Below are 27836 nucleotides of genomic sequence, written 5' to 3' on the forward strand. Positions count from 1 at the left end.
GAGAAGGGAAATCACTTTCAGAAAATCATACTGACCACGTGTTGATTCTTTGTGACAATACGGAAGACTGTCCATTTTTTGGGGTTGTTTTTTTTTCCCCCCCCTTCTTTTCTTCTTTTTTTCCCCCTTCGTCGTCACCACTCTTTTGGTGCATATTTTTCACGGGGTTTTTCTTGAGTTAATATAATTTTGTCACTTAAGTTGTTGCCATTCACTAGACGCTGCTTTGTACACCGCCGGAATACTTCTACATGGCACCTGGAGTCAGCAAATACGAGGAAGGCTATTTGGGCAACAAACCATCTTAAGTGAACTTAAACTGTGGTAATAATGGTTTGCACATGTAATGGTGGTAATACAACCAGCAATACTACCGAAAATTGGCAAAATGTTACTATGAAATAATAGGGCATCCGACTCAACATACATGCTTAATTAATAAATAATAATAATAATAATGCACATTTGTTGAGCGCTTTCCTCCCTTAGAGCCCAGAGCGCTTTAAAATAAACATCACACACACACATGCGCGCGTGCAATAACTCTGTCACAACTTGTGACGACAGTTAGGGCGTGTGGCCCGTCTTCGTTTTTCTCCCCCCTCTTCTTTCACTTTCCCTCCTTCTCCCATCCTTCAGTTCGGGTAGAAGTCTTGATTTGCGCACGAACCACGTGCATGCATATTACTCGCTCACCTGAGCGAATATGAAATATTGTTGGGCAGCAACAATATTCGGGGCTTTTGCAGCCCGACTGCCGTAGTGTACGGGTCGTTCCTGTTGTTGGTGGGGTAGCTACCCCGACATCTAGGCACCATACGAAGTGAGGACCGGCTGTCCTCCATGGGAGCCACTTCGGTGTTTCTTCGTCTGTCTTCGTCGTCGTCGTGTCTTTGTGGTGGTCGTTAGTGTACGCCACCTGTGGCAGCTCTCGCTGTGTGCTGTGTGTCCCGGGCCTTTCGTCTGGTGACCCAGATCTTCGCCCCTTCCTGCCCTGGGACTGGTGTCCTGGGTGTTCGTCCTCTCCTGCCCTGTGACTGCTGTCCTGGGTCTTCGCCCCTTTCTGCCCTGTGACTGGTGTCCTGGGTGTTCGTCCCCTCCTGCCCTGTGACTGCTGTCCTGGGTCTTCGCCCCTTCCTGCCCTGTGACTGCTGTCCTGTGTTCCGGGCCTTTTGACTTGCAGCCTGGTCCATTGCTTGGCATTGTATGCCGAGTCCTGGCACCTAGGCCTTTTGACCGGGGGCTTGTGCCTTGGGTCGAACCCGCCGAAGTTTGTCTGGGCCGTGTGTCAGTTTTTTTTGTTTTTGTTGTTGTTTTCCTCTTAAGAGGAAAACTTCCTGAACCCGCCAAAGACTAAAGCATCTGTGTACCAGTCCTGGTTTTTGGGGTGATTTGCTTCTCCTTGAGTGTGTGTGTGGAAAATTGCTTTCGATTACATTTGGGAGAATCCGTAGTTTTGTATACGACTTCTGTTCGTTTTTTGTTGTTGAAGTTATAGTATATGGTTGTTTTGTTGTTGTTTTATTGCAAGTATAGGCTGTGTGAGTAAGGTTGCGTGAGTGGGATAGACAGAGCGGAAGAGAATAAATTTTGTGTGGACGAGAAATATCTGTATTCTGTGTTTGTGTTGTCGGGTGAATTGGGTTGGGCGTTAGGTTTTAAAATAGTTCTCGACCTCTTCCCTAGGGGGGTCGTGACAATGGTGGAGATGCGGGGTAACAAGTTCTAGGGAATGTAACACGGGTTGGGGGGTAGGGTGTGATCGTCTTGTTCGTCTACGTTTTATGTTGCAGGCATTTCGTTTTGGTTAGCTTTTGTGGGGGTGATTAAGGTTGTTAGATTGTTAGGTTCTTACTGTTGGACGGTTGAGTGAAGTGGGGACCTAGAGTTAGTGACTTAGAGACTTAATCTTAATTCAAGTTTCGTGTAGTTGTTGCACATTGTGAATTAAGAAAACATGCCTGTAACACGAAAAACTTCTGCGGCCTCTACTCCTAGTTCGGGGTCACGGGGGGTCAGGGCAGAAGGCAGTACACCTTCTCTGAGTGCTGAAAAAAAGACTGAATTGTCCGGATGGATTCAGGGCCACCTGAAGGAGGCTAATCCTGAAGGTGCTTTCGATGAAGGCTTGAAGAATGAGTCTAATTCCGTACCTTCTCGGGACATGTACTCAAAGTTCAGGGTGTTGGGCACTGACTTAGGTTTGTCTGGAGAGGCGTTGGCCCGGTTTGTGGTTGATGCAGTAGCCAGGGAGGAAGAGCGTCAGGCTAGGGAGGAAGAGCGTCAGGCTAGGGATGAAGAGAGAAAGTACAGACAATGGAAGGATAGAAAAGAAGAAGAGTATAGGAAGAAAAAAGATGAGGAGGAAAGACGTAGATTCGAGAGGAAAATGGAACTGCGCCAGGAAGAGCTAGAAGCTCACACGGCTCATCAGTTTCCGCTTGTGCCGTATGATGAGAAAGACGATTTCGATAGCTTCCTTAACCACTTTGAGAGAGTGGCGGGATTAAATAAGTGGAAGCGTAGCTCCTGGGCAGCCCGCCTGGTGGCCCTTTTGCAGGGTCGGGCGAGAGATGCCTGCCTACGGTTACAACCAGAACAACTACACGATTATGACATCTTAAAAGCAGCTCTGCTTCATGAATTCCGCCTGGATGCAGATTCCTACCGCAAACGGTTCCGTTCAATGCGGAAATTAGCGGAAGAGACGTTTGATCAGTTTCTGGGCAGGCTGAAGGTTTGTTTCTCCCGGTGGTGTGTGGCCGCTGGACGGGATGAATCTGATGCAGAGGACATTAAAGATCTGGTCCTTCAGGAGCAGTTCTTGACCACACTCAATCCCGATCTCGTCACTGAAGTTCGGCGTGAGGAACCCAATAGAGTTGAGGACGTTGCCCATATCACTACTAAAATTGTCAATGCTCGGAGAGCAGGTCGCATGGCGGAAGCTGAATTTCGAGTTTCCAAAAAAAGTAGTAGGGTTTCCGACCGCAGTTTCAATCTGGGCGCGGAGAAAAAAGGACCTCCACATGGGTCAGGGGATTCAGCTCCAAACAACGAAAAGGGAAGAGACTTTACAAGAATACCTGCCTGCTTCAACTGCGGGAAGCCAGGTCACTTGGCCAAAGAGTGCCGGCAACCCAAGAGGGTCTCACTCATTGCTCATGTCTCACCTGCACAGGGTGTTAATGCAATGACCCCGACGCTTTGCACGTCTTGTGCTTCTAAACAGTACTCGCCTCGCTGCGAGGTTTCTGTCAATGGCCACACAGTGCAAGCTTTACGCGACACGGGAGCCCAGTTGATTGTTGTAGCCAGGCGACTCGTAAGACCCGACTGTTTTACTGGGGCCACAGTTCGTGTGGTGTTGGCAGAGTCAAGGTGCTCCTCAGTTCTGCCCATCGCCAGGGTGGACTTTCAGTCCCCGTTCATACAGGGTGTTTTGGACGTGGCTGTCATGGAGTCTCCTGTTGAAGTTCTCATTGGGAATTGTGCCTGGAGAGGGGACGGCTCTTCAATGGTCGTGCCCGTCTATGCTGATCCCAGCCTTGTGGGCGCCGTTCAAACAAGAGCCCAGGCTGCAGCAAATACCAAACCCTTGCCTCCCCTGCCCGTCAAGGATATTCAGATCCATGTGTCACGGGAAGACTTACAGCACCAGCAAAATGACGATCCTGATTTTCGTCAGGCACGTGATAGGGCTGGTTCAGGCCTTTTACAGAAGACCCCTTCAGGCGAGGTCTCTTATTTTAAAAAGCATGGGGTGTTGATGCGGCAGTTTAAAGATCACAGAGGCCAGGCGACCCAGATCTGTGTACCGAGGCCTTTGCGTTCCACAGTGCTACGCCTGGGCCATGAGGCTCCAATGTCTGGTCATTTGGGGTTTAGGCGGACGCAACAGAGAATATTTCCTCATTTCTATTGGCCAGGTATGTGCGGGGACATCAAACGTTTCGTTCTTTCCTGCGACAGGTGCCAAAAAACTGTACCAAAAGGGCGGGTTCCCAGAGTGCCTTTGGTTAAAATGCCTCTGATGACTGAACCCTTCAGCCGAGTGGCAGTAGACATTGTTGGTCCAATAGCTCCTGCTTCCGAGTCTGGTTGCAGATACATTCTGACCATGGTCGATTATGCGACCAGATACCCAGAGGCTGTTCCGCTCAAAGATATTACATCTGAGTCTGTGGCAGAGGCTCTCTTCAACATGTGGACTCGCACGGGTATTCCTTCCGAGGTCCTTACTGACCGAGGGACACAGTTCACCAGTCAGGTGATGCAAGAAGTCTATCGCCTTCTGTCTGTCCGAGGCCTGACCACCACTCCTTACCATGCCCAGTGTAATGGCCTTGTCGAGCGCTTCAACGCGACATTGAAAACCATGTTGCGCAGACTGTCACACGAAAGGCCGCGAGCCTGGGATAGATGGATCCCGGCTTTATTATTCGCATACAGGGAAGTCCCACAGGAGAGCACGGGCTACTCTCCCTTTGAGCTGCTCTATGGCAGGACTGTTCGCGGTCCCATGCAAATCCTCAGGGAACACTGGCTTCATCCCGAGAGGTCGGAGGTTCAGACAGCAGCTGAATACGTGGTCGATCTGCGTAACAAGATAGCTGAGTCATGCACTCTGGCGCAGCAGAATCTCGAAAAGGCTGCCAGAAGATACAAGAGGCACTTTGATGCCAAGGCCAAGCGACGAGAGTTCGCTGAGGGTAGCAGGGTTCTGCTCCTCCGTCCTTCCAAACACAACAAACTAGAGTTGGAATGGCAAGGTCCATACACTGTCCTGCGACGTGTAGGACTGGCTGACTACTGTGTTCGGGTTGGTACCAAAGAAAAACTGTATCATGCCAACCTACTAAAACAGTATGTTGAACGCATTCCCCAGATGTCTCTAGCTATAGCAGTGGTCGATGACGGTGAGATCTGGGAGGAGACTCGTACTGTGGAGCGAGATATCCCTCTTATACCCCTCGAGGCGTCCGAGGGGCCTGAGGATGTTGTGGTTGACCCAACCAATCCTTCACTGAAAGAGGCTGTCCTCAAGCTTGTGAGAGAGTTTGGAGACGTACTCACCGATCTGCCAGGTCGTACAAACTTGGAGACTTGTTCACTCCAACTGAATTCTGACACACCCCTCAGAACCAAACAGTACCCACTGCCATACTCTCAGCGTGAGGTGATCCAAGGGGAAGTCGATCAGATGTTGAAGATGGGAGTGATCGAACCTTCCTCATCTCCTTACTCTTCCCCAATTGTACTCGTAAAGAAAAGGGATGGCAAAGTGAGGTTTTGTGTTGACTTCCGTCGTGTCAACAAGGTGACCACGTTTGACGCGGAACCCATGCCAGACGTGGAGGCATTGTTCGCCAAGTTAGCCGGGAAAAGGGTATTTTCCAAATTGGACTTATCCAAAGGCTATTGGCAAATCCCAATGGAGGAAGCCGACCGTCCGAAGACCGCATTCTCAACCCCACAAGGTCACTTCCAGTGGCGCGTGATGCCATTTGGGCTGAAAACAGCGGGTGCAGTGTTTTCCCGCATGATGAGGAAGTTGATTCTACCTCTGGGCCTGCCAGAGGTGGACAACTTCATGGATGACATGATCATCGCCTCTGTCGACGAGGCCAGTCACTTGCCACTCCTGCGTGCAGTGTTTCACCGCCTGCGTGAGTGCAGCCTCACTGCTCGGCCAGCCAAGTGCTATCTCGGACACAAGGAACTGGACTATCTTGGTCACCACGTTGGCGACAGCAAGATATGGCCGGACGATGAAAAAATGGAGAAAATTCATAACGCTCCACGTCCACAAACTAAGCGTCAGCTCAGAGGCTTCCTTGGCCTGGTGGGCTACTATAGACGATTTGTCCCACAATTCGCAGAGATTGCCCTGCCGTTAACGGACAGAACGAAGGGCAAGGAGCCTGCCCACGTGAAGTGGGATGAGAGCTGTGAGAGGGCTTTTCTGCAGCTAAAACAAGTTCTCTGTAGTCGGCCCGTCTGTCTCCTACCAGACCTGTCCAAGCCCTTTGTGCTGAGAACAGATGCCTCAGCAGTGGGACTGGGGGCCCTACTGCTCCAAGATCACGGGATGGGCCCACAGCCAGTGGCGTGTGCCAGCAAAAAGCTTAATGCTGCCGAGAGGAACTATCCCACGATCGAGAGAGAATGCTTGGCGCTCGTGTGGGGCATACAAAAGTTCGAGCCATACCTGTACGGCAAACCATTCGTCGTCCAGACCGATCATGCCCCTCTGCAATACCTGGATAGAGCAAGAACGGTCAGCGGCAGACTGACACGGTGGGCGCTGCAGCTCCAGCCTTTCTCTTTCACAGTGCAAGCTATCCCTGGAAAAGAAAATGTTGGAGCCGACTATCTCAGTCGTCTGCCGGAGCAAGAATCGGCATTTCCCGAAAAGTGATTTCGGCAGTGTTAATCAAAGGAGTATGCGCAGTCCCATTTGACTTCTGCACATACCTCTATATTCTACTCTTAAATTAGGAAGCACACGCTTCCGCGTATCCTTACTAGCTGTAAAGTTAAGATAGCTTTCGTATAAATTTCTCTTTTGTTTCGTTGGTCTGGACAAACTGTTTTGTTTTGGTAACTGTCCTTGACCACTAATAGACGTTCGGGAATGCGGAAGGGCAGGGCGAGAGTTGTCACGTGTGTCTGTCTGTCCGTCAGTCGTTGTGACGGTGTGTTTAAGTTCCAAACGTGAAGTTTGAACTTGAATGGGGGGTATTGTCACAACTTGTGACGACAGTTAGGGCGTGTGGCCCGTCTTCGTTTTTCTCCCCCCTCTTCTTTCACTTTCCCTCCTTCTCCCATCCTTCAGTTCGGGTAGAAGTCTTGATTTGCGCACGAACCACGTGCATGCATATTACTCGCTCACCTGAGCGAATATGAAATATTGTTGGGCAGCAACAATATTCGGGGCTTTTGCAGCCCGACTGCCGTAGTGTACGGGTCGTTCCTGTTGTTGGTGGGGTAGCTACCCCGACATCTAGGCACCATACGAAGTGAGGACCGGCTGTCCTCCATGGGAGCCACTTCGGTGTTTCTTCGTCTGTCTTCGTCGTCGTCGTCGTGTCTTTGTGGTGGTCGTTAGTGTACGCCACCTGTGGCAGCTCTCGCTGTGTGCTGTGTGTCCCGGGCCTTTCGTCTGGTGACCCAGATCTTCGCCCCTTCCTGCCCTGGGACTGGTGTCCTGGGTGTTCGTCCTCTCCTGCCCTGTGACTGCTGTCCTGGGTCTTCGCCCCTTTCTGCCCTGTGACTGGTGTCCTGGGTGTTCGTCCCCTCCTGCCCTGTGACTGCTGTCCTGGGTCTTCGCCCCTTCCTGCCCTGTGACTGCTGTCCTGTGTTCCGGGCCTTTTGACTTGCAGCCTGGTCCATTGCTTGGCATTGTATGCCGAGTCCTGGCACCTAGGCCTTTTGACCGGGGGCTTGTGCCTTGGGTCGAACCCGCCGAAGTTTGTCTGGGCCGTGTGTCAGTTTTTTTTGTTTTTGTTGTTGTTTTCCTCTTAAGAGGAAAACTTCCTGAACCCGCCAAAGACTAAAGCATCTGTGTACCAGTCCTGGTTTTTGGGGTGATTTGCTTCTCCTTGAGTGTGTGTGTGGAAAATTGCTTTCGATTACATTTGGGAGAATCCGTAGTTTTGTATACGACTTCTGTTCGTTTTTTGTTGTTGAAGTTATAGTATATGGTTGTTTTGTTGTTGTTTTATTGCAAGTATAGGCTGTGTGAGTAAGGTTGCGTGAGTGGGATAGACAGAGCGGAAGAGAATAAATTTTGTGTGGACGAGAAATATCTGTATTCTGTGTTTGTGTTGTCGGGTGAATTGGGTTGGGCGTTAGGTTTTAAAATAGTTCTCGACCTCTTCCCTAGGGGGGTCGTGACAAACTCACAAAAGAAAGAAGAAGAAAAATAATGATTTAGCACACAATAATATAAAACAGATTCGGAGACTACGCGTATTACATAATTACACACACCCACACACACAAAAACACACACACACACACACACACACACACAAACGAAAGAGAGAGTTTGCATGGCTTATAACTGAAAAGGTATGAAAGGTCTATGGATAGACGTTTTCAAAAAGATGTGTTTTTAGACCCGTTTTGAAAGATTGAAATGAAGGAGAGTGGCGAAGATCGTGAGGTAAACTGTTCCAGACATACGGAGCTGAATAAGAAATGGAAGAATCACCAAAGGATTGGGTTTTAACACGGGGAGCAAGTAGCCGCCGTGAATCGGAAGATGATCCGAGTTGTCGATGGGGTGTGTAGGTTTGAATCAATTCTCTCATACTGTGTTTGGAGCAGCACCCAAAATGGAGTTGAAGGTGAGAATTGCAACTTTGTACTGAATGCGGGCAGAAATTGGTAACCAGTGTATAGAACGCAGAAGATGAGTCATATTGTCAGTCTTTTTGGTTCTAAAGATTAATCTTGCTCCTGCGTTTTGAACTTTCTGGAGTTTTTGTATTAAGTATCTAGGACAACCAGTGAGGAGTGAGTTACAGTAATCTAGTCTGGACAAGACAAGAGAGCACACCAGAGTTTGTGTTGCTTGAGTAAGGAGTTGTTGGATGGAACTGATCTTTCGAATTTGAAAGTATGCAGTCTTGCAGGGACTGTTTACGTGTTTCTTCATTGTGAGGTTTGAATCAAACGTTACACCCAGATTTTTTCACTGAAGATACAAAGTCTACATCTGAATCTCCAATTTTAAGAGAGGAAGGCAAGATAGATATTTTTATCAGTCGAAGTCATCTCTTTCAATATCTCTTTGCTTAAATGTATACGAAATAAATTGACTGATGAATTCTCAGTCGATGAAAAATGATTATGGAAATGAACTGACTACACAACAATTTGGAACAGACTTAAAACAACGATTAGGATTCTTACCTTGCCATTTTGATTGTTGATGAAGTTGATGCAGTAAATTTTCAACCTCAGTACTCGCACAGACAGATCAGCAAACAGTACACTGACTCGAACTGGTTGTGAGAGTTCTATTGGAGTGATGGTCACGTTGATGAAGTTGATGCAGTAAATTTTCAACCTACTCGCACAGAGACAGCAGCAAACAGTACACTGACTCGAACTGGTTGTGAGAGTTCTATTGGACTGATGGTCACGTTGATGAAGCTGATGCAGTAAATGTTCCGCGGGAACCTACTCGGGCAGACAGAGCAGCTAACAGTTCACTGACTGAAAGTCAAACTGGTTGTGAGAGCTGGTAGAACTGAGTTTTATAGGACCCTGTGTCTGGTCACGTGACCGGCACTGTTATGCCATTGCGAAAACAGAGACCCTAGCCGTCGGCTGTGTAGAGACAGAGAGAGAATGAGACAGAAAGAGAGCACCCAGTAGAGAGGGTTTGTGACTGGTCGCGTTTAACTGTTACAGCATTGTAAAGTCAAGACGAGCCCCCGCCTCAGGCGGTAACACCATTGTGAAGTCAAGACGGGCCCCCGCCACAGGCGGTAACACCATTGTCAAGACGACCCTTCACTCCTATTCCTTCTCCCTTGCGTCATCCCCCCCCCCTACTCCACCCGGCCTGTAGTGGGTGGGTGCGATGAAGTAGCAATCAGAGAAGGAAGTGGGCCGTGAAAAAGAGGGGTCATTCATGATGGCCACTAACGCGAACTAAGCGGTGTAAACATAATTAACAAGCACCTGCAAACAGCTGCAAGGAAACTAGGCCGTTTTGTTGCCTCGCAGACTGTTGATAGTGGACACCAGACTTTCCGTCTCGTTTCGAAGCCCTGTTCACACCCTGGCCGTGGACCACCCTCATTTGAACGCTCCCACAGTGGAGCACTCTCATGGCCTGCGGGTAGCCCGGTACCCGTTACCCGTCAATGTAAAAACGAGAGATGTTCCAGTTGTGCTTGTCAGCTTCGCATACCATGTCGGAATCATTTCAGTAACTCCAAGAACTTTGTCAAAATAGATTGTTTTTCAGTCACAAGTGATGAAAGTCAAGTACCATATATATCGTTTCTTTTTAAACCTGGCACTGACTACATATAGACTTACCATCACAGACGAAAGCAATTATACACATTCTAGGATTTTTAAAAGCATTTGTTTAATGCGGTCGAATTCTTCATAACTCATTTCTTTAATCCGTCTTTATTTTGTAGGTTTGGATCTGCTGAAGTGGAGAAACAAGAAAGGAATCTTACTTCTTTCTGAATAGTCTGAAATTATTGATTTCCTCTCGTTACCTGAAGTCATCGGGATCCTATGGTCTGTGAATGGATCATTGTGGCTTCAAGCTTTGGTCGTTAAAGTGTCAGTACATTGGAGACTTCCCTCACCCTTTCTTTGTATGTCTTTGTTTCATTGTGTATATCCTTTCCATTTATAACCCGTTTTTGTATAGCGCGCGCGTGTATATGTGTGTAGATAGATGGATATGGTTTTAGTCATATATACCTATATATGCGGTTGTATACAGAGTTGTATATTATTCTCTTTTTTCTTTCTTTTTTTTCTCTTAGCTTTCTGGATTGTCTCTGGCAGCCACAAACGATCAGTGATCATAGGATTTCAGCAGATATCATTGGCGTGACTGTCAGTTACCTGACAGACATGTAGTTCATGACACCGACGGTTTCCCTCAATCGACACAACACTACCACACCTCGGTGCCTCCACAACACATTACACACGCGTGTCATCCTGATTCGACTAACATTTTATTGGCTATCCCAATCTGCTCCTTCCCAGTTCGCCGATGTGCTCATTTGCTCTGTGTGTGTGTGTGTGTGTGTGTGACACACAGAGAGAGAGAGAGAGAGAGAGAGAGAGAGATGAACAGAGAGAGAGAGAGAGAGAAGCTTCGCGGGCTGAATAAGCGAAACGGAAGGAGGGTATAGGCGAAACCGGGCACAGATTTCAATCTCTCGCGACGGCTGTGGCATTGAAGGTGGTGACACGAACATAGAGTAGGCGAAACGAAAATAGGAGAAAAGGGCCTGCTCTTCCACGCACATCCTTCTCACGCTGATGACAATAATGCCTCAAACCTTGCCTCTCTCGCCCCTCCCCACCCCCCAACCCCACAACCCACCCCTCCCACTGTTGACGTGGACCCGCTGTGACATTCATTGGGATGTGTGCCATTCAATACGCCAACAAGTGGTCTCAGGTGTGAAGAAAATGTCCGAAGAGCGAGGAACAAGTCATTCATGGCCCCAGGCTCTCACCCCATGCCCCCCACCGGCACAGGCTTCTCCATCTCCCACACCGCTCCCCCCTCCAAACACACACACAGCTCACTGTCAAGTCTCAGCAGCTTGGCATTAACAGTGTGCTTTGGTTTCCCAAGGACTTGTGAAGTACTTAGTATGTCTCTTGTTTGTTACCATGGACACTCTCTGGGACAGTGAGAGAGTTACACTAATCCCCTTGCCTTCAATGGGCCAATCTAGCTCCATCCCCCCCACCCCTCCCCGCAATGTCTTCACGAACGACTTCATTCTTCGCACAGATTTCTTCCAGGGAAACAGAGACGGAAAGGTGTAATGAGGGAGGTGTGTGTGTGTGTGTGTGTGTGTGTGTGTGTGTGTGTACAGAGACCGTAACACTGTTCAAAAGCTGAGCCATTCTATTTTATCACAGACCCAAGTCAAGTCCAGCTGTCTCTCTCCGTTTTCTGTTTCGTCTCTTTCTTTTCGAACACTGGCAAGGTAGTGGGAATTACCGCCTTAGGTTGTGTACACCAAGTGGCAATGTGTTTGCTGTTCCAATTCGTACTGGGAATTTTTTTTAATGAGAATGCCCCCCTCTTTCTCCCCTGGGCGTTCCCCCAGTTACTCCGTCCTGCTTTTCATCCCAAATGCTTTCTGTCCGTCTCTGTTTCCACAGTCTGAACCGAAGATATGTCGGTATCGACGAGTTGTTGAGAACACACAGCTGTATCACCACTCCAGTTCAGCTGGTTAGTGGTAGTACTGGCAAACAGCTGAAGATTACTGGGATTCTCTCTCTCTCTTTCTGTGTGTGTGTGTGTGTGTGTGTGTGTGTTCGTGTGTGTATGTGTGTGTTCGTGTGTGTGTGTGTGTGTGTGTGAAAAATACCCACAGACAAAGAGGGTTATGAGATAACACGTGACATCATGCTGCAATGAGCAAAAGAACTGGTATCATGTGCAAACATATGAGATGTATGATATGAAAGGAGAAAATAATTCTTCCCGGTGAAGACTTTTTAAAACTAGACTCAGAACAGAAGTACGAGTGGAGAGTGCTGTATGCAGAGAATTACTTGTCTGCACATTTCAGCTGAGCATATTTTGATTATTATTTTCCTCTCATTTGGAAAACAAAGACATTAAGGTCTGGATTTATTCTAATTTCTCTTTCTGCATATCCTGCATCACCCACAGAAACGTTCAGGCTTGTGATGTGGGACACTGGCTTGATTTTGTTGTTTATGAAGAATACATATTTCTAATGATTTAACTGTGCAAATTGTATCTTTTGGAGAACGGACTGAAATTACGGATTTAAAGTATTTCATATTTATGACCAATTGTACATTATAAAGTAAATTAGTACCTAGATACACAACTAAGTCAGATGATAGTGGTGTACGCGACTCGGAGATGAAGCAAATTTAAAATGTGTTTGCCCAAGAAAACGGAGTATGGCTGCCTACATGGTGGGGCGGGTGTGTGTGTGTGTGTGGGGGGGGGGGGGGTAAAAACAGTCATACACTCGTGTACATACGAGTGAACGTGGGAGTTGCAGCCCACGAACAAAGAAGAAGAAGAAAATGCGTTTATTCGTTGAGTGGAGTTTGTGGCTGTATTATTAAATTCATGCACTAAAAAGAATTAATTGACGATCCCAAAACGTGTATAAATGTGAGAAAGAACTTTTAAACACAGCTAAGCACCGCTGTGCGTTACTGTCTCTTCTTCGTCATCAGGATCGTTCTAGATGTTATTGCACAGCTGGTTTCGATTACTCAGCTATCTGAAGACAAACACCTTGTGCTGCTCTGTTTATGTGGAGACAATTAGACAGCAGTGCTCTGTTTATCAAAGCATCAGCCAAGTGTTGATTATTTACAGACTCAGCTGTGGTTTGATTCCCCCCCGCCCTCGCCCCCCTAACCTGATAGCAGAAGATAAATCTCTTAAACCGTCGAGTCAGCCCTCACAAAGCTGGTAACCTGTTAGTGTTGCAGATGTTGTCGATAGTTTTCCCCCTGTTCCTTTTCGAGTTTGACTGTTCCATTTCAAAGGTTGTATTGATCTGAGTGTCTCGGGAAGCATGCATCCTTTGTTATCAACTATATGCCCGGAGTTATCCAAGGCACTTTACATGGCACTCAGCCATATCGTTTCTTGTTTGCAAACTACAACTCGCACTTTGCCCGCATGTCCCAGTTTGGGTCAAAGCACTCATCGACTAGCCTGGAAAGATGACACTGTCAAAATGCTTTTTGCACTTGTGATGAAACAAACTCATGTTGTGAAAAACAATGAACTCAGCGCGCATAAAATAATCCTCGGCAGCAAGAAAGTTGTGTATACTTTGCAAAAATCTACAGAACAGAAATCCATTATTACAGGCAAACAAAATCACATACATTGGCAGAATAACATAGTTGGTCCTACTGACAACAACAAAACCGCAAAGCAGTTGTTCATGGTTAAGGTAACACTCAGACACAGAATTGCACACGAGTGAGAGAGAGAAAAAAGGAGAGTTGAAATAGTTTAGAAACTTTCTTTTTGACCAATTAAACAATGGGGCAAGGGGAGGGGAGAGGGAGATGAAAAAAAAGTTGGCCCTACTCAGTGGTGATGACCGCTTCTTGGGAAAATGTGTCCTAATAATGTGAAATGACAGAAAAGTGGTACCCTACTACAATAGTGCAGGTCAGTGGAAGGCAAGGTTTTCTTTTACTCAAGAACTACTCCATATCTTCATTGTATGTTAACACCTTCAAACCTCATATCACTGTAAAAAAACGAACAAACAAATCACCCCACAAAAACACACTAAATAGTCTAGCCTGTAAACTTACACATTTCACATCAGTCTTCATCTTCCACTAACTCGTTTTAATAAAAAGTTTTCTCCCTCCTCTACAGACCGTTCATATAGATATTTTGTGAGGTATTGTCCTTGTAGCTACACACCAGAAGGTGAAATGGTGACCGGCTCAATTTTGAAGAATCTTTGCACATATGGTGATCGAAATTCTCTTAACTTACATCACTTAGTGATGTATATATAACAGCAGATAGACTACAGTTTACAAGTCAGAGATTCTCAAATTCTCAATGAAGATGCTTCATCATGCTTAGAGGCACTGGGCCTACATACATGGCGATGATATATATTCTTCTTTTAAAATCCCAAATTCCGGAGGCTAATTCAGCGACAGTTGTCCGTACATTGCAGGAAACTGGAATGAAATTCTCCGAACTCAAGTACGGAAAGAAAGTTATAAAGTCATTTCCATCAAGTTGGTAGATGTCAAATAAAATATGAAAATCTGAATGCTGTGGTCTGAATGGAATGAACAGGTCCCGGGACTTAGAATCACTAACGCACACATACGACAACTCTACTCACCGACTCACTTGCTTCCCGCGGAGAGGAATGTTTCGGACACGATGAACCTGGCGAGCTCAGTGGAGACCATTAGCAGAATAGAATGGGGAGCCCCGATCAATTGGCTTTAAACTGTCTGTCTGTCCTCAGGGTGACGCTTCACGATTGGACGGATTGCACGCGAACCACGTCAAGTCAGAGATTCTCAAATTCTCAATGAAAATGCTTCATCATGCTTACAGAGACACTGGGCCTACATACATGGCGATGATATATATTCTTCTTTTAAAATCCCAAATTCCGGAGGCTAATTCAGCGACAGTTGTCCGTACATTGCAGGAAACTGGAATGAAATTCTCCAAACTCAAGTACGGAAAGAAAGTTATAAAGTCATTTCCATCAAGTTGGTAGATGTCAAATAAAATATGAAAATCTGAATGCTGTGGTCTGAATGGAATGAACAGGTCCCGGGACTTAGAATCACTAACGCACACATACGACAACTCTGCTCACCAACTCACTTGCTTCCCGCGGAGAGGAATGTTTCGGACTCGATGAACCGGGCGAGCTCAGTGGAGACCATTAGCGGAATAGAATGGGGAGCCCCGATCAACTGGCTTTAAACTGTCTGTCTGTCCTCTGGGTGACGCTTCACGATTGGACGGATTGCACGCGAACCACGTCATCCCTTCATACCTGAAACTTCCGAGCAAGCTCCTGCGACATGACGTGAAGGGGGAGTGGGGAGGGGGTGAGGGCGTGGAGTAACTTGTCCAGCTGGCAGATGATTGTTGACCATTATCCACGAACAAACAATAGTCCATTCGTGTGTTGGTTTTCATGGGAGGGAATACTGCAATGTGTGTGTGTGTGTGTGTGTGTGTGTGTGTGTGTGTGTCTGTGTCTGTGTGCATTGAATGGTTTGCATTGTGGTCCTTTCTTACCGACGCGAGAGGAGAAGCCTGAGTTCAAGTCTTGACATGTTTAGCTTGGACATTGTTCAGAAACAGCGTCAACAATAACAACAAAGATAAGAGGACAGCTGTGTCACGTGCAGTTATCAGACTTGATAGAACGACGACACTTATCTCGGATTAAATAAGAGCGGCGCTAAGAAGATTGTGTGTGTGTGTGTGTGTGTGTGTGTGTGTGTGTAGTGAGAGAGAGAGCGAGAGAGAGAGAGAGAGAGATATCTTCAATATTACGTCAATACCCTTGAAGTGATTTCAGAACTGGGAACAGAAAGAGAACGAGGGGAGAGAGTGGGGGTGGGGATGGTGTGTGTGTGTGTGTGTGTGTGTGTGCTGAGGAGACGATATACACGAACATACAGATATTTGTGTGTGTGTGTGTGTGTGTGTGTGTGTGCGTGCGTGCATTGCGTGAGTTTGTAGTGTGTGTGTGTGTTAATATTAACATGCGTGTATGCACTCACGGCAATGTAAGTGTGTGTGAGAGAGAATAATGACAAGAACAAGCCCCTAAAAATAAATCAACGTACAGAATCAGGAGAGAGAGAGAGAGAGAGAGAGACAGCCCTTACATAAGCGATCGAGAAGCCACGCAGTCCTGTTTGGGAGTCACTTACAGTTTTCTATCTCGATCCCTCCACTTCATTGCTTGTGGTTCCCACATTGCTTCTATTCTGCCTGACAGTATATCAAGTGCAACGTTGCACAGGACACCGTGACCTAATTTCTACAAGCTGTAAAAAGGGCAATGTATAGTATACTATAGTATAGTATACTACTGTCTTCTACTCGGGCAAATCGTTTCCACTTCGTTCTTTCACGAAAATCCGGTATCTCCATCCCCGCGCACAGGCACACACCCCGTCCCCCACAAACATACACACGCACGCACACGCGCGCGCGCGCGCACACACACACACACACACACATACACTGCCCTGCACTCAACAGTTAATTTTTATGGCGATGCTCATCGTAAAATGTAAGCCGCGCCCTCATACAAAACGCACATACACACACACATACATGTACACACGCCGAACAGAATGCATAATGCATAAACGCTTTACACCAACTCCATCAAACATCCATATATATATATATATATGTAAACATGCATGTATCGGTTGTCCCCCAAAAAGTGAACCGCTTTTTGACAAGTATTTTCTCAGTGATAGAGAAACCGAATTCATTGGAAATTTTCACACAATAACCTCAGGGTATCATCAACAAGTCTGCAAACTATAGAAAAGTTCGGACGCAAATAATGCGAGTATTGTCAAATTCAAAACAGCATGTAAAAAAATCCAGTATCAGAGGAAACCTCTATTTCTCCTTGAAACAGTTTTCAATGGTAACCTTATCACTTTCACTCAAACACATGGTTGATCCTTCCAGACTGAAACTTTGAACAGAACTGATTTTGGATACAGACGACAATAAAACAATCAACAGACTTGACACCCAGTCAGGCTATTTTTAGACTGACACTGATTGACAGATGCCAACACCTGACAGCTGGCATGAACATGATGAAGATCACATTGCACAGCTCTGATACTGGATTTTTTGACATGCTGTTTTGAATTTGACAATACTCGCTTAATTTGCGTTCGAATGTTTAGATAGTTTGCAGACTTGTTGGTGATACCCTAAGGTTACTGTGTGAAAATGTTCAATGAATTCGGTTTCTCTGTTACTGAGAAAATACTTGTCAAAAAGCGGTTCACTTTTTTGGTGACACCCGATATATACACACCCGTTTTTTTCCTCTTTTCATTATCCAGTGACAAATCAGACATGTGAAAATAGGTCAACATAAAGGCATAGTGAGAAGACCAGGAACATAAATACACAAACAGTAAATTGAAACAAACAATAACAAACACATATACATTTGATCAAAAACTGTTTATTGTCAAGATAATTTTTAGCTGTAATCTCTCTCTCTCCCCCCCACCCCCGCACGCACACACACACACACCCACATGCACGAACGCACACACACACATATAATGATACTGTAATTATCAACACATAAACTATTTTCCGCATTTTCTTTTTCATGCAGGATAAAAATCGCCTTCCACATTTTGCGTTACTCAATGAAAACATTAAAACACTGGGACACACTGACCATGTACACAACTCTTGCTCATTAGAGTGGAAAGGCTGTATCCAGCAAGGAGCATTTGGCTGGTGGTTACTACCTGACACCTGTAGTCAGTGCGAGTCACACTGATGACGATCATGATGTTATGGATACCTATATAAAGCGCCTATCCTCGGTCACAGGCCATGCTCCTAGTGCTTTACGAAAACGGAGTCATTTGAACAATGGGCTGTCTACCTGGGTAGAGTGCACTGAGAGCCCTTAGTTCGTTTCTTGCGTCATTCTATCGGATTTCACACACACACACACACACGCGCGCGCGCGCACACACACACACACACACAGTCTACCTGGGTAGAGTGGACTGAGAGCCCTTAGTTCTTTTCTTGCGTCATTCTATCGGATTTCACACACACACACACACACACACACACACAGAGTCTACCTGGGTAGAGTGGACTGAGAGCCCTTAGTTCTTTTCTTGCGTCATTCTATCGGATTTCACACACACACACACACGCAAACACACACACTCTCTCTCTCTCTCATGTAATATTTTACGAACAGGACCGTTTTGTTTATTTAGCCCACCATATACAGGCAGCCATTTCCGGGGGGTGGGGGGTGTTTGAGGGGGGTGTATGCTGGGTATGTTCTTGTTTCCATAACCCACCGAACACTGACATGGATGACAGGATCTTTAACGAGCGCATTTGATCTGCGTGCGTATACACATGAGGAGGGTTCAGGCACAGCAAGTCTGCACATATGTTGACCTGGGAGACTGGAAAAAAAAATCACCCTTAACCAGCCAGGTGCGACGAGGATCGTGCTCAGGAAACTGGTGATAGTCCAGCACTCTGACCATTTAACTATGGTACCCGTCAATTTCGCAGTCGTATGATCTATCGTATCAAGTCGTGGATCGCCGGCTCAGGTGTGCAGCAAGTCCTTCACGTGGTATACAGCAGTTGTGCTTTATACTGATTGGATTTACTGACTGAGCTCGTTCATGGTTCTTTCACAATGCAGTTCTCTTTCTGAGAGATACCACTTTGTCGCGATCCTAAAGGGGGTGATCCATTTTTGTACAGTTGTCTTAAGACAGCCACCCCATGTGACAGTTATGTTCCCTGGGTAACCGACAGAAAATCGTTTCACCGTTCTCAAGAGTATCTGATGTCTCGCGGAGATCCAACCTGCTTGATTTGTCATCCGACAGCGACTTACGATGACCAGTTAAATTGCGTGTCGCTTGACTATGGTCACTTGGTCGTGTGCTTCTTTGTCGCCCACCATGCGAATTGTGCTGATGATGGATAACGGGAAGAAAGAACGGGACCATGGTTCTGCCATGCGCTGTCGGACAGTGGATCGCTCAACATGTGTATTCTGCAGTTCTGGATGCAGAAAGGGCTTTCCCAGTTCGAAAAGACGCTTGCCCAGCGCTCATGAGGCAAAAAGAGTAAGGAGAAAAGCTCAAAGCCAGCCAGACAGTATCAGTATCAGTAGCTCAAGGAGGCGTCACTGCGTTCGGTCAAATCCATATACGCTACACCACATCTGTCAAGCAGATGTCTGACTAGCAGCGTAACCCAAGCCAGACAGACCAACGTCAGACTTCGCATGTGTGCAATGTGGGTGTGGAGAGATTGTCACTCCCGTACTGGCCTGTCCAGCCACTGCATCACTCACCATCCAGGACGTAACTTCATTATCTTCAGAGAATAACGGATGTCTGTCTGTATTCGGGATGAATAACACTGCGCAGTCATACGATCGAGCCGTATCGTGGCTCAGTGGGTAATGCTGAGGTTTTATAGGTACTATATATGCCCCCCACCCCCTTTATAATTATCTTTTTTATGGCCGATGGGGATAACCATCCTGGGAGGCCGTGAAGGAGGGAGAGGCCACATGTCCAATAAAACGCTGACACCCAAAGAACGACAACACACTGAGACAGTTAACTAAGTCAGTGGCGGGGTAGGGGGGCTGGGCAGGGCTGGAAGTCATAACCCGAGTCGTGTTTCCTAAAGCTAGTTGGGCAAGGTTCTCGTCAGACCCGCTAGGAAGGTGCGTTTCTTTTTTCCACCTCAAAAGTGGCTTCTTGGTTCTCACGAGTCAAGGCTAGGTGGCCTTCAGAGCAACTTTGCCTCGAGAAAAGCATAAAATCTACTTCCCGCCTCACATTCATTTCGTTGCGCAATAACTCCTCGCCCTCGTCCTCTCTCTCTCTCGCCCTCGCCCGCCCTCGCCCTCTCTCTCGCCACACGTTCTCTCTCTCGCCCTCGCCCTCTCTCTCGCCACTAGCACGCAAACGTCCTTGCGATTTAGAAACGCGTCTCTGGACAGTGCCTGTCCAACGCTCAAAGCAAGCGTGTGCACCACCAACGTACGGCAGCTATGTCCACAGCCCTTTCTTTGAGAACACTTAACTTACACAGGGAAGTACGTGCGTCAATGAAGGACCGACAACATGAAAGGGTGTGTCTGGTTCTGAATATTTAACATTTCTTAGTTCAGTAAAATCCGGTTTCATATTCACACAACAACAAACAATGAAATAAACTATAAAAAAAGAAAAGAAAAAAAGCCCCCCTCGCCCCACCACACCAAAAACAACAACAAACAAACAAACAAAAAACCGATAAAATCTCTGCAAAATCTGGTGCATATTTCAGATTACAGTTAACATCATCATACGTTTTCAAATTCTTTTCCTCAGAGAGGAGCCCGATGGATGAGAGGGCTTACGGATCAGCTTACTTTGATTTGTCACAAAAGATAAACGGAAGCATTGTAAAAATAATGTGTGTGTGTGACATCTGAAAACAATTTCTGCCAACCCATTCCATTCACGCCGGCGGTGTCCAGTGGTTCTTCAGCTGTGTGCAAAAATCTACCCGAGTCCCTGGAGGAGGGCACTGGCACCGAGTCTTGAAAAACACCGACCTGCAGTCGTCTTCATGCATCCTCGGCCAGCTCGTGTTCTCTGGTGCGTTCTTCCTTTTCCTATGCTGCCTAGTCTTCCATGGCTCCTTGATAGCTGTATTATAGATATTACGTTGTCATCGTCCATTTGACGTTCTGCCCACAGACTCAGGTCGCCATGAAGCCATCCATCAGAGCAGACCCCACGCAATGCCACAGGAATTATTTCGGTAGAGTTCAGCAACACGCCTGTTTTGATGTAAGTGATGATCTGTAACACGGGCACCTGTCGTCACATCTGTACGTCTTCAGCAGCAGGCGTGGACAGCCGCTGGTACTCGTGGCTGTCTTTGCAGCCTGGCGCTGTGAGAGTCTCGTACCGCACCGCCCCGCCTCTGTCACGGCACGTGGAGAACGGTGGGGGCCGTTCTGGTTTGCACCTGTCATCACAGGACCCGGGGCCCTCAGTGTGGGAGGCAGAGGCAGGATGCGGAGGCAGGGTGCGGACACAGGGTGCGGAGGAGGGAGGAGGGGGAACACAGGGTGGGGAGGGCGGGTGAGGGGGGACACAGGGTGGGGAGGGTGGGGAGGATGTGGGAGCCCCTGTTAACACGGCAGGGTCGTCTTTCGTCACGGACGGAACGGCCTGGTCACAGGAATCCTTGCTGCGATGTTCGTGACAGCGGTCACAGTGTGCGGTGCTGTGAGTCACCGTGCTGTGGGGACAGTGCCCGCACACGAGCTGAGTCTCCTGCTGGTTCTTCGTGTCGCCAACAACACTGCTGACCTGGCCGCTGTCGCTCTCGTGCTTTGCTCTTCTGCCATTATTCAGAAATCCTTCAGCACGTGCCTCGTACATGCTGATAGGGGGAGCTGTTGCTTGCAGGAAGGGGTCGGCGCTGCCCTCCTCTCTGAAGATGTCGGCATATCTGGGCAGGCCGGACTCGTGGATTTCGGCGTACTGGGACTCACACTCTTTGCTGTCCGCTGTCCGTTCCCCGTGTGGGGTGTACCTGGTGTGGGTCTGTAGTTCCGACGTTTCTTCTTCCTCTGAAATACACACACACACACACACACACACACACACACACACAAACACACACACAAACGCGCACCATACACACACAAGCACGCAAAGTTTTGAAATGTTAAAGTACATGACAAAACAAATTTCAGATGGACAACCAAAGTAAAACTGTCTGCTACACTGGCTCCCCACAAGGCTCGGATGGACACTTCAGTTCAGTTCAGTTCCTCAAGGAGGCGTCACTGCGCGGACAAATCCATATACGCTACACCGCAATTGCTAAGCAGATGCCTGACCAGCAACGTAACCCAACGAAAGCGACTGAGAACAACAGATAATATATGCATTTGAATAACAATAATATGATTACACACAAAAGGAAAAACATTAGCCACGGTTTACACAGCAGTTAACATGGAAGGGCATGCACAACAGACCATCATGCGTTTCGCTACATCTTAGTTAAAAGTCTTAAAGCCTTTGACAGCCATCAAGGCGGTGAATTCATATCTAGTGTTTGATGCTCAGAATTGGAGGGGTGGGGCAGTGGGGGGTCGGAAGCGGGGAGGAGCAATCTTCTCCTTCCGCCGTTTCAATCTCCCCCCAACCGTTGTCAGCAGGTACCCATTCACACCTGGGTGGAATGAGGAAACTCGGAGTAAGGTGCCTGTCCCATGGACACAGCATTATGCCGAAACAGGGCCTCGAACTCTGATCACTGGTGAACACTGGATCACAAGTCAAGCGCCTCACCGATTCTGTCACGATGCCTTCGCTACAGCTACAGATATGAATATGCTTTTTAATTACACATACTTAACTGTGACCCAACTAGTGCGGACTCCGGCAGGGGTCTGACATTCCTGCCTGTGCAAAAATTTCCTTTTTTTTGTTGTTGTTGATTAATTGATACGGATACTTATATAGCGCCTATCCTCGATCGGAGACCAAGCTCTAAGCGCTTTACAGACACACAGTCATTTGCACAACAGGCTACCTACCTGGGTAGAGCCGACTGACGGCTGCCACTGGGCGCTCATTATTCGTTTCGTGTGTCATTCAGTCAGATTTCAGGCACACACACACATACACACTCCGACAAATATGTAACATTTTACGTGTATGACAGGTGGGGGTTTTTTGGGTTTTTTTTATTATTTTTTTTAAAATTTACCCCGCCACATGCTGGGTTATCAGGCGTATGGCCGTAACTTTACCCTCCATTTTCATAATAATACTTATCTGGGAAAGTGCATGCTGACAAATTTCGGGTTTCCCACTATTCTTGGAATCCTGATGTGGATTGTAACAATGGTATCCGTTGTGTGCGCACGGATTGCATGCACTTGCATCTCTCACAAATGTTGATTTAGGAGATCAAAACACCCAAACCCAATCGCTGGGAATCGATGCAATAACCATTATGTTATGACGTCAATTATCGACAACATTTTTCATAAGTTCAGTCTGACATTATATTACTTTATTTCCAACGACTTTGCACTATGTGGGGAGTGTATAATGAGGTGTACGCATGAATCCATGACAAAATCATATTATTTATATGCTATCTTGCACTAAGCTGCACTGTACGGATGTATGTTTTTGAAGATATTCTTCCTTCTGTTGCGAGAAGACAGCCATACTGTTCAGAAGGTATGTAGCTAAACACTACCTGGTTGATGAAACAGGACAGAGAGTTTACCTTCGGTGCTGATGTACACGTGCTTTCTCTCCTCACACGTCATCATGCACCTGTAACCAGAGCACGTGTCGGTCAGTAGTGGGTAATTAGAATACAATACAGGGTAACTAAAACACGCGTCCACACATGAATGCGCGCATGTTCGTCAGAAGAAAGTATACAAGGTTATGTCGACAAGCACTGCGAACGCACATTTATCCATCGACACTCACACTCACGCGCGCGCGCACACACACACACACTCGCGCACGCACCAAAAACACATATGCACGCACATGTACGTACACGCACGCGCGCACACACACACACACACACACACTCATCCCCCAACACACACACACTCACGAACAAACACCACCACCCACACAGCCGCACCCATCAACAGCTCCACAAACAAAACGTCACCACCACCACCACCACCACCACCACCACCACCCTCTCACCGTTTCTTCCTCCGACGCAGGCTGAGGCCGACGATGATGGCGACAATGATGATGACGGCAGCACAGGACCCCAACACTATGGCCAGCAACTGCTCCTCTGCCGCCTCCTCCCTCCTCGCCTTCAAGTCCGCTGGACAGATCATGATGATAATAGCAATAATACTAGCAGCAGCAGTAGTAGTAGTAGCAGTAGTAGTAGTAATAGTAGTTGTAGAAAGTTTAACACACTCAGTACGGCCAGTCCTCTCTTCTCCTCTACACAGACCCCTCGGATGTCCAGTAGGTGTCTGAATGACCCAACCTTTAGCTTCCGTCGTCAGAATTGTGGTATTCTTTGTCAACATTCACCTCTTCAGTATAAGAGCCTTCCGCTTGCAATATTTTGATGATGGTAATTGGGGTGAAACGCTGTTAACGTCGTCCCTTTTGCCGTTCGTATGGAGAGAGTTAACTCACTCAGTACGGCCAGTCCTCTCTTCTCCTCTACACAGACCCCTCGGATGTCCAGTGGGTGTCTGAATGACCCCCCAACCTTTAGCTTCCGTCGTCAGAACTGTGGTATTCTTTGTCAACATTCACCTCTTCAGTATAAGAGCCTTCCGCTTGCAATATTTTGATGGTGGTAATTGGGCTGAAACGCTGTTAACGTCGTCTCTTTCGCCGTTCGTATGGAGAGTGTTAACTAACTGCTACACCATAGCCAGCAACTGCCTCTCCGTCCGCGGCCTCCTCCCTCGTCGCCATTAGGTCCGCTGAACAGATCATGATGATAACAAAATAATAATACTAGCAGCGGCAGTAGTAGTAGTAGCAGTAGTAGTAATAGTAGTAATAGCAGGAGCAGTGGCAAGTTTAACTAACTGCTACACCATAGCCAGCAACTGCTTCTCCGTCCGCGGACTCATCCCTCCTCGCCATTAGGTCTGCTGAACAGATCATGATGATAACAATAATAATAATACTAGCAGCAGCAGTAGTAGTAGTAGTAGTAGTAGTAGTAGTAGTAGCAGCAGTAGTAGTAGTAGCAAGTTTAACTGCAGCACTATGGCCAGCAACTGCTCCTCTGCGGCTTCCTCCCTCCTCGCCTTCAGGTCCGCTGAACAGATCATGATAATAATAATAATAGCAGCAGCAGCAGCAGTAGTAGTAGCAACAGCAGTAGTAGTATTAGGTTCAATGAACAGTAGCAGCAGCAGCAGCAGCAGCAGTAGTAGTAGTAGTAGTATGGTCAATTAGCAGCATCTGTAGTAGTAGTGTGGTCAATTAACAGTAGCAGCAGCAGCAGCAGCAGCAGCAGCAGCAGTAGTAGTAGTAGTAGTAGTATGGTCAATTAGCAGCATCTGTAGTAGTAGTGTGGTCAATTAACAGTAGCAGCAGCAGCAGTAGTAGTAGTAGTAGTATGGTCAATTAGGAGCAGCAGCAGCAGTAGTGGTAGTACGGTCAATTAACAGTAGCAGTAGCAGCAGCAGCAGTAGTAGTAGTAGTAGCATGGTCAATTAGCAGCAGCAGCAGCAGTAGTAGTAGCAGTAGTAGCAGCAGCAGCAGTAGTACTAGGGTCAATTAGAAGCAACAGCAACAGCAGTAGTAGTAGTTGTATGGTCAATTAACAGTAGTAGTAGTAGTAGCAGAAGTAGGGCCAGAAGTAGTGGCAGAAGCAGTAGTAGTAGAAGGAGTGGTAATAGTAGTTGTGGTGGAGGTAGCAGCAGTAGTAGCAACAGCAGTAGCAGTAGTGATGGTAGCAACAGCAACATCTGTAGTAGTAGTAATAGTAGTAGTAGCAGTAGGTACGCTGGACAGATCATGATAATAATAATAACAGCAGTTGTAGCAGAAGTAGTAGTAGTAGTAGTAGTAAGCTTAACAGCAGTAGCAGGAGTGGTTAGTGTTAGTACACACACACACACACACACACACACACACACACACACACAGAACAGTTCTCTGTCTTGTCTTTACGTATCATTTTACACCTTTTCGGGTTCGATGATTTCTTACTTTTTTTTCTCCTGTGTGTCTCAAGTGTGTATTGCATCCCAAGCTTGACCAATGTGTTTCATCCACTCACCTATTGCCTCCATCGTTCCTGTGTTTTTGTGGGTGCGAGTGCTAACATGAGCCCGTGTGCGTGCATGTGAGCGTGCGCGTGTGTGTGTATGTATGTATGTACATATATATATGTGTGTGTGTGTGTGTGCGTGCGTGTGCGCGCGCTCGCTAAAAATATAAGAAGAAATGTTGTCTGTGCTGAAACCTTGCACCACGTTAGAAGTGAATTTTCATAAGAGGATAACAATAACACAGACAGAAAGAATGAAAGACAGACAGACAGACAGAATGAACAGGCGAACAAGACGGAAGGGGCGGACAGACAGACGGACGGACAAAGATACATCAATGAGCTGACAGCAATGATGAACAGAATAACAAAGGACAGACATAGACGAATGGACAGACACACAGACACAAAAATGAACACACTACCAAAGAAAGGGCGGACAGTCAGCCAGCCAGACATACAGACGGAGAGACGGACAGACATACAGACAGACGGATGGAGGGACAGCCAGACGTGCAGGTAGACAGACGGACAGACATGCGAACCTTGGGCCTGCTCGCACTGAATGTCCCCCTCGCAGCAGACTTTGACAACACGGTAGGTGACCACTTTGGGAGACGGCACGTCCACCATGTCCAGTCTGCCGGGCAAAGCACACACACACACACACACACACACATACATACACACACACACGCACGCACGCACACACAAACACACACATTCATATATTCTATAGCTCCCACAATACCCACAACATACATTCACACCCACAAACACCCCAAACACACACACGCACACACATACCTCTATGTGACAGCTCCCACGATGTACACACACACACACGTACGCACGCACGCACACACACACACACACACACACACACACACAAACAGAGGCACACACGAAAAAAAATAAACAGAAAAAAACAAAGGCTCAGCAGGAAAATCTTAACAGAACTCGTACATCCATCATGTCCATTCTACCAGGTCAACTACACACACACACACACACACACACACACGCCCACACGCGGGCACGCATGCGCACACCTATACACAAACACACGCAGCCATACACGCACACGGGCGCACATACCAACTTACACACACAAACACACACAAGCGGACACAAACACATACTCACGCACGCACTGACGCACGCACACACACACACACACTCACTGCTGGCGCACACACACGCACAAATACACACACACACACTGACACACACACACACACACACACTCACGCACATTGGCTATTGATATTCAGGTTGATCTTTTTGATCGCATTGTAGTTCCTATTCTTTTATATGGATCGGAAGTTTGGTATCCACAAATGTGGGATCTTGCTACAAAATTGCAGTTGCAATTCTATAAAATAATACTTAAGCTAAATCAATCCATTCCTTCGCAAATGATTTTTGGTGAACTTGGTCAGTTGCCATTAGAAGTCCAAGCAAAACAACGAATGCTAAATTTGTGGTTCCGTTTAACATACCATTGTAATATGTACTATTTTATGCTTAAGTTAAAAGAAAAGGCTGGAAACACTTTCACATACTTGGACGCTGTTGAAAGAGAATTAAATGCTCTTGGGTTTAGTGGCCTCTGGAGAAATCAGAGGGACGTTGCACGATATTCCCCACATAGGTTTTGGGCATTAATTAAGCAAAGGATTCAAGATCAATACACACAGAAATGGTATACAGAAATTAATTAATCAGAACGAATTATTTTACAATTACCGTAAGTATAAGAATAGATTTCAATTCGAAAAATACTTGGTTGCTTTGCCTTTTGATACTGCTCAGTTTCTGTTAAAAATTAGACTTTTGAACCACAAGCTACCAATTCAAAAAGGGCGATTCTTAAGAACGGAAAGAAAATACAACAAATGCGATTGTAACGAACTCGGAGATGAATATCATTATCTGTTTTTGTGCCCAATGTTTGATGAAAGTCGTAAAACTTTCTTAAAGC

The 27836-nt window shown here is 46.8% G+C and overlaps 2 protein-coding genes across 3 annotated transcripts; one reads left to right on the plus strand and one right to left on the minus strand.

Annotated features, from left to right (window-relative positions):
• The first annotated feature begins 2389 nt into the window (after positions 1–2389).
• On the plus strand, positions 2390–19142 carry LOC143300830 (uncharacterized). The gene is made up of 5 exons (XM_076614761.1): positions 2390–3636; positions 4108–6300; positions 9787–9886; positions 17737–17796; positions 19086–19142. Exons 1-5 carry the CDS (start codon positions 2390–2392, stop codon positions 19140–19142), a joined length of 3657 nt encoding a protein of 1218 aa, XP_076470876.1.
• Positions 17574–26489, minus strand: LOC143300254 (uncharacterized). 2 transcript variants are annotated; one of them, XR_013057633.1, is made up of 5 exons: positions 26398–26489; positions 23797–23926; positions 23354–23403; positions 18038–21671; positions 17574–17924 (listed from the first exon to the last, which is right to left on the minus strand). XR_013057633.1 is itself a non-coding variant. In XM_076613843.1 (4 exons), the coding sequence occupies exons 1-4, from the start codon at positions 26483–26485 to the stop codon at positions 20914–20916; spliced, it is 1026 nt and encodes a 341-aa protein (XP_076469958.1). In that variant the 5' UTR covers positions 26486–26489; the 3' UTR covers positions 17574–20913. The 2 variants fall into 2 exon arrangements, 1 of the variants encoding a protein (XP_076469958.1); XM_076613843.1 differs by having other exon boundaries at positions 17574–21671.
• Between the last annotated feature and the right edge of the window lie 1347 nt (positions 26490–27836).

The sequence above is a fragment of the Babylonia areolata genome, chromosome 26, assembly GCF_041734735.1.
Source record: "Babylonia areolata isolate BAREFJ2019XMU chromosome 26, ASM4173473v1, whole genome shotgun sequence".
Taxonomy (NCBI): domain Eukaryota; kingdom Metazoa; phylum Mollusca; class Gastropoda; order Neogastropoda; family Buccinidae; genus Babylonia; species Babylonia areolata.

What these genes read in the sequence shown, in the direction of transcription:
- LOC143300830 (XM_076614761.1), top strand. Translation starts at nt 2,390, where the DNA reads ATGGAACTGCGCCAGGAAGAGCTAGAAGCTCACACGGCTCATCAGTTT. An exon ending in AAGGATATTCAGATCCATGT is followed by an intron (nt 3,637 to 4,107) that starts GTCACGGGAAGA and finishes GTCTGGTTGCAG; the next exon opens with ATACATTCTGACCATGGTCG. An exon ending in GTTACTACCTGACACCTGTA is followed by an intron (nt 17,797 to 19,085) that starts GTCAGTGCGAGT and finishes TGTATTCTGCAG; the next exon opens with TTCTGGATGCAGAAAGGGCT.
- LOC143300254 (XM_076613843.1), bottom strand. Translation starts at nt 26,485, where the DNA reads ATGGTGGACGTGCCGTCTCCCAAAGTGGTCACCTACCGTGTTGTCAAA. An exon ending in CTGCGTCGGAGGAAGAAACG is followed by an intron (nt 23,404 to 23,796) that starts GTGAGAGGGTGG and finishes CTCTGGTTACAG; the next exon opens with GTGCATGATGACGTGTGAGG. An exon ending in CGTGTACATCAGCACCGAAG is followed by an intron (nt 21,672 to 23,353) that starts GTAAACTCTCTG and finishes TGTGTATTTCAG; the next exon opens with AGGAAGAAGAAACGTCGGAA.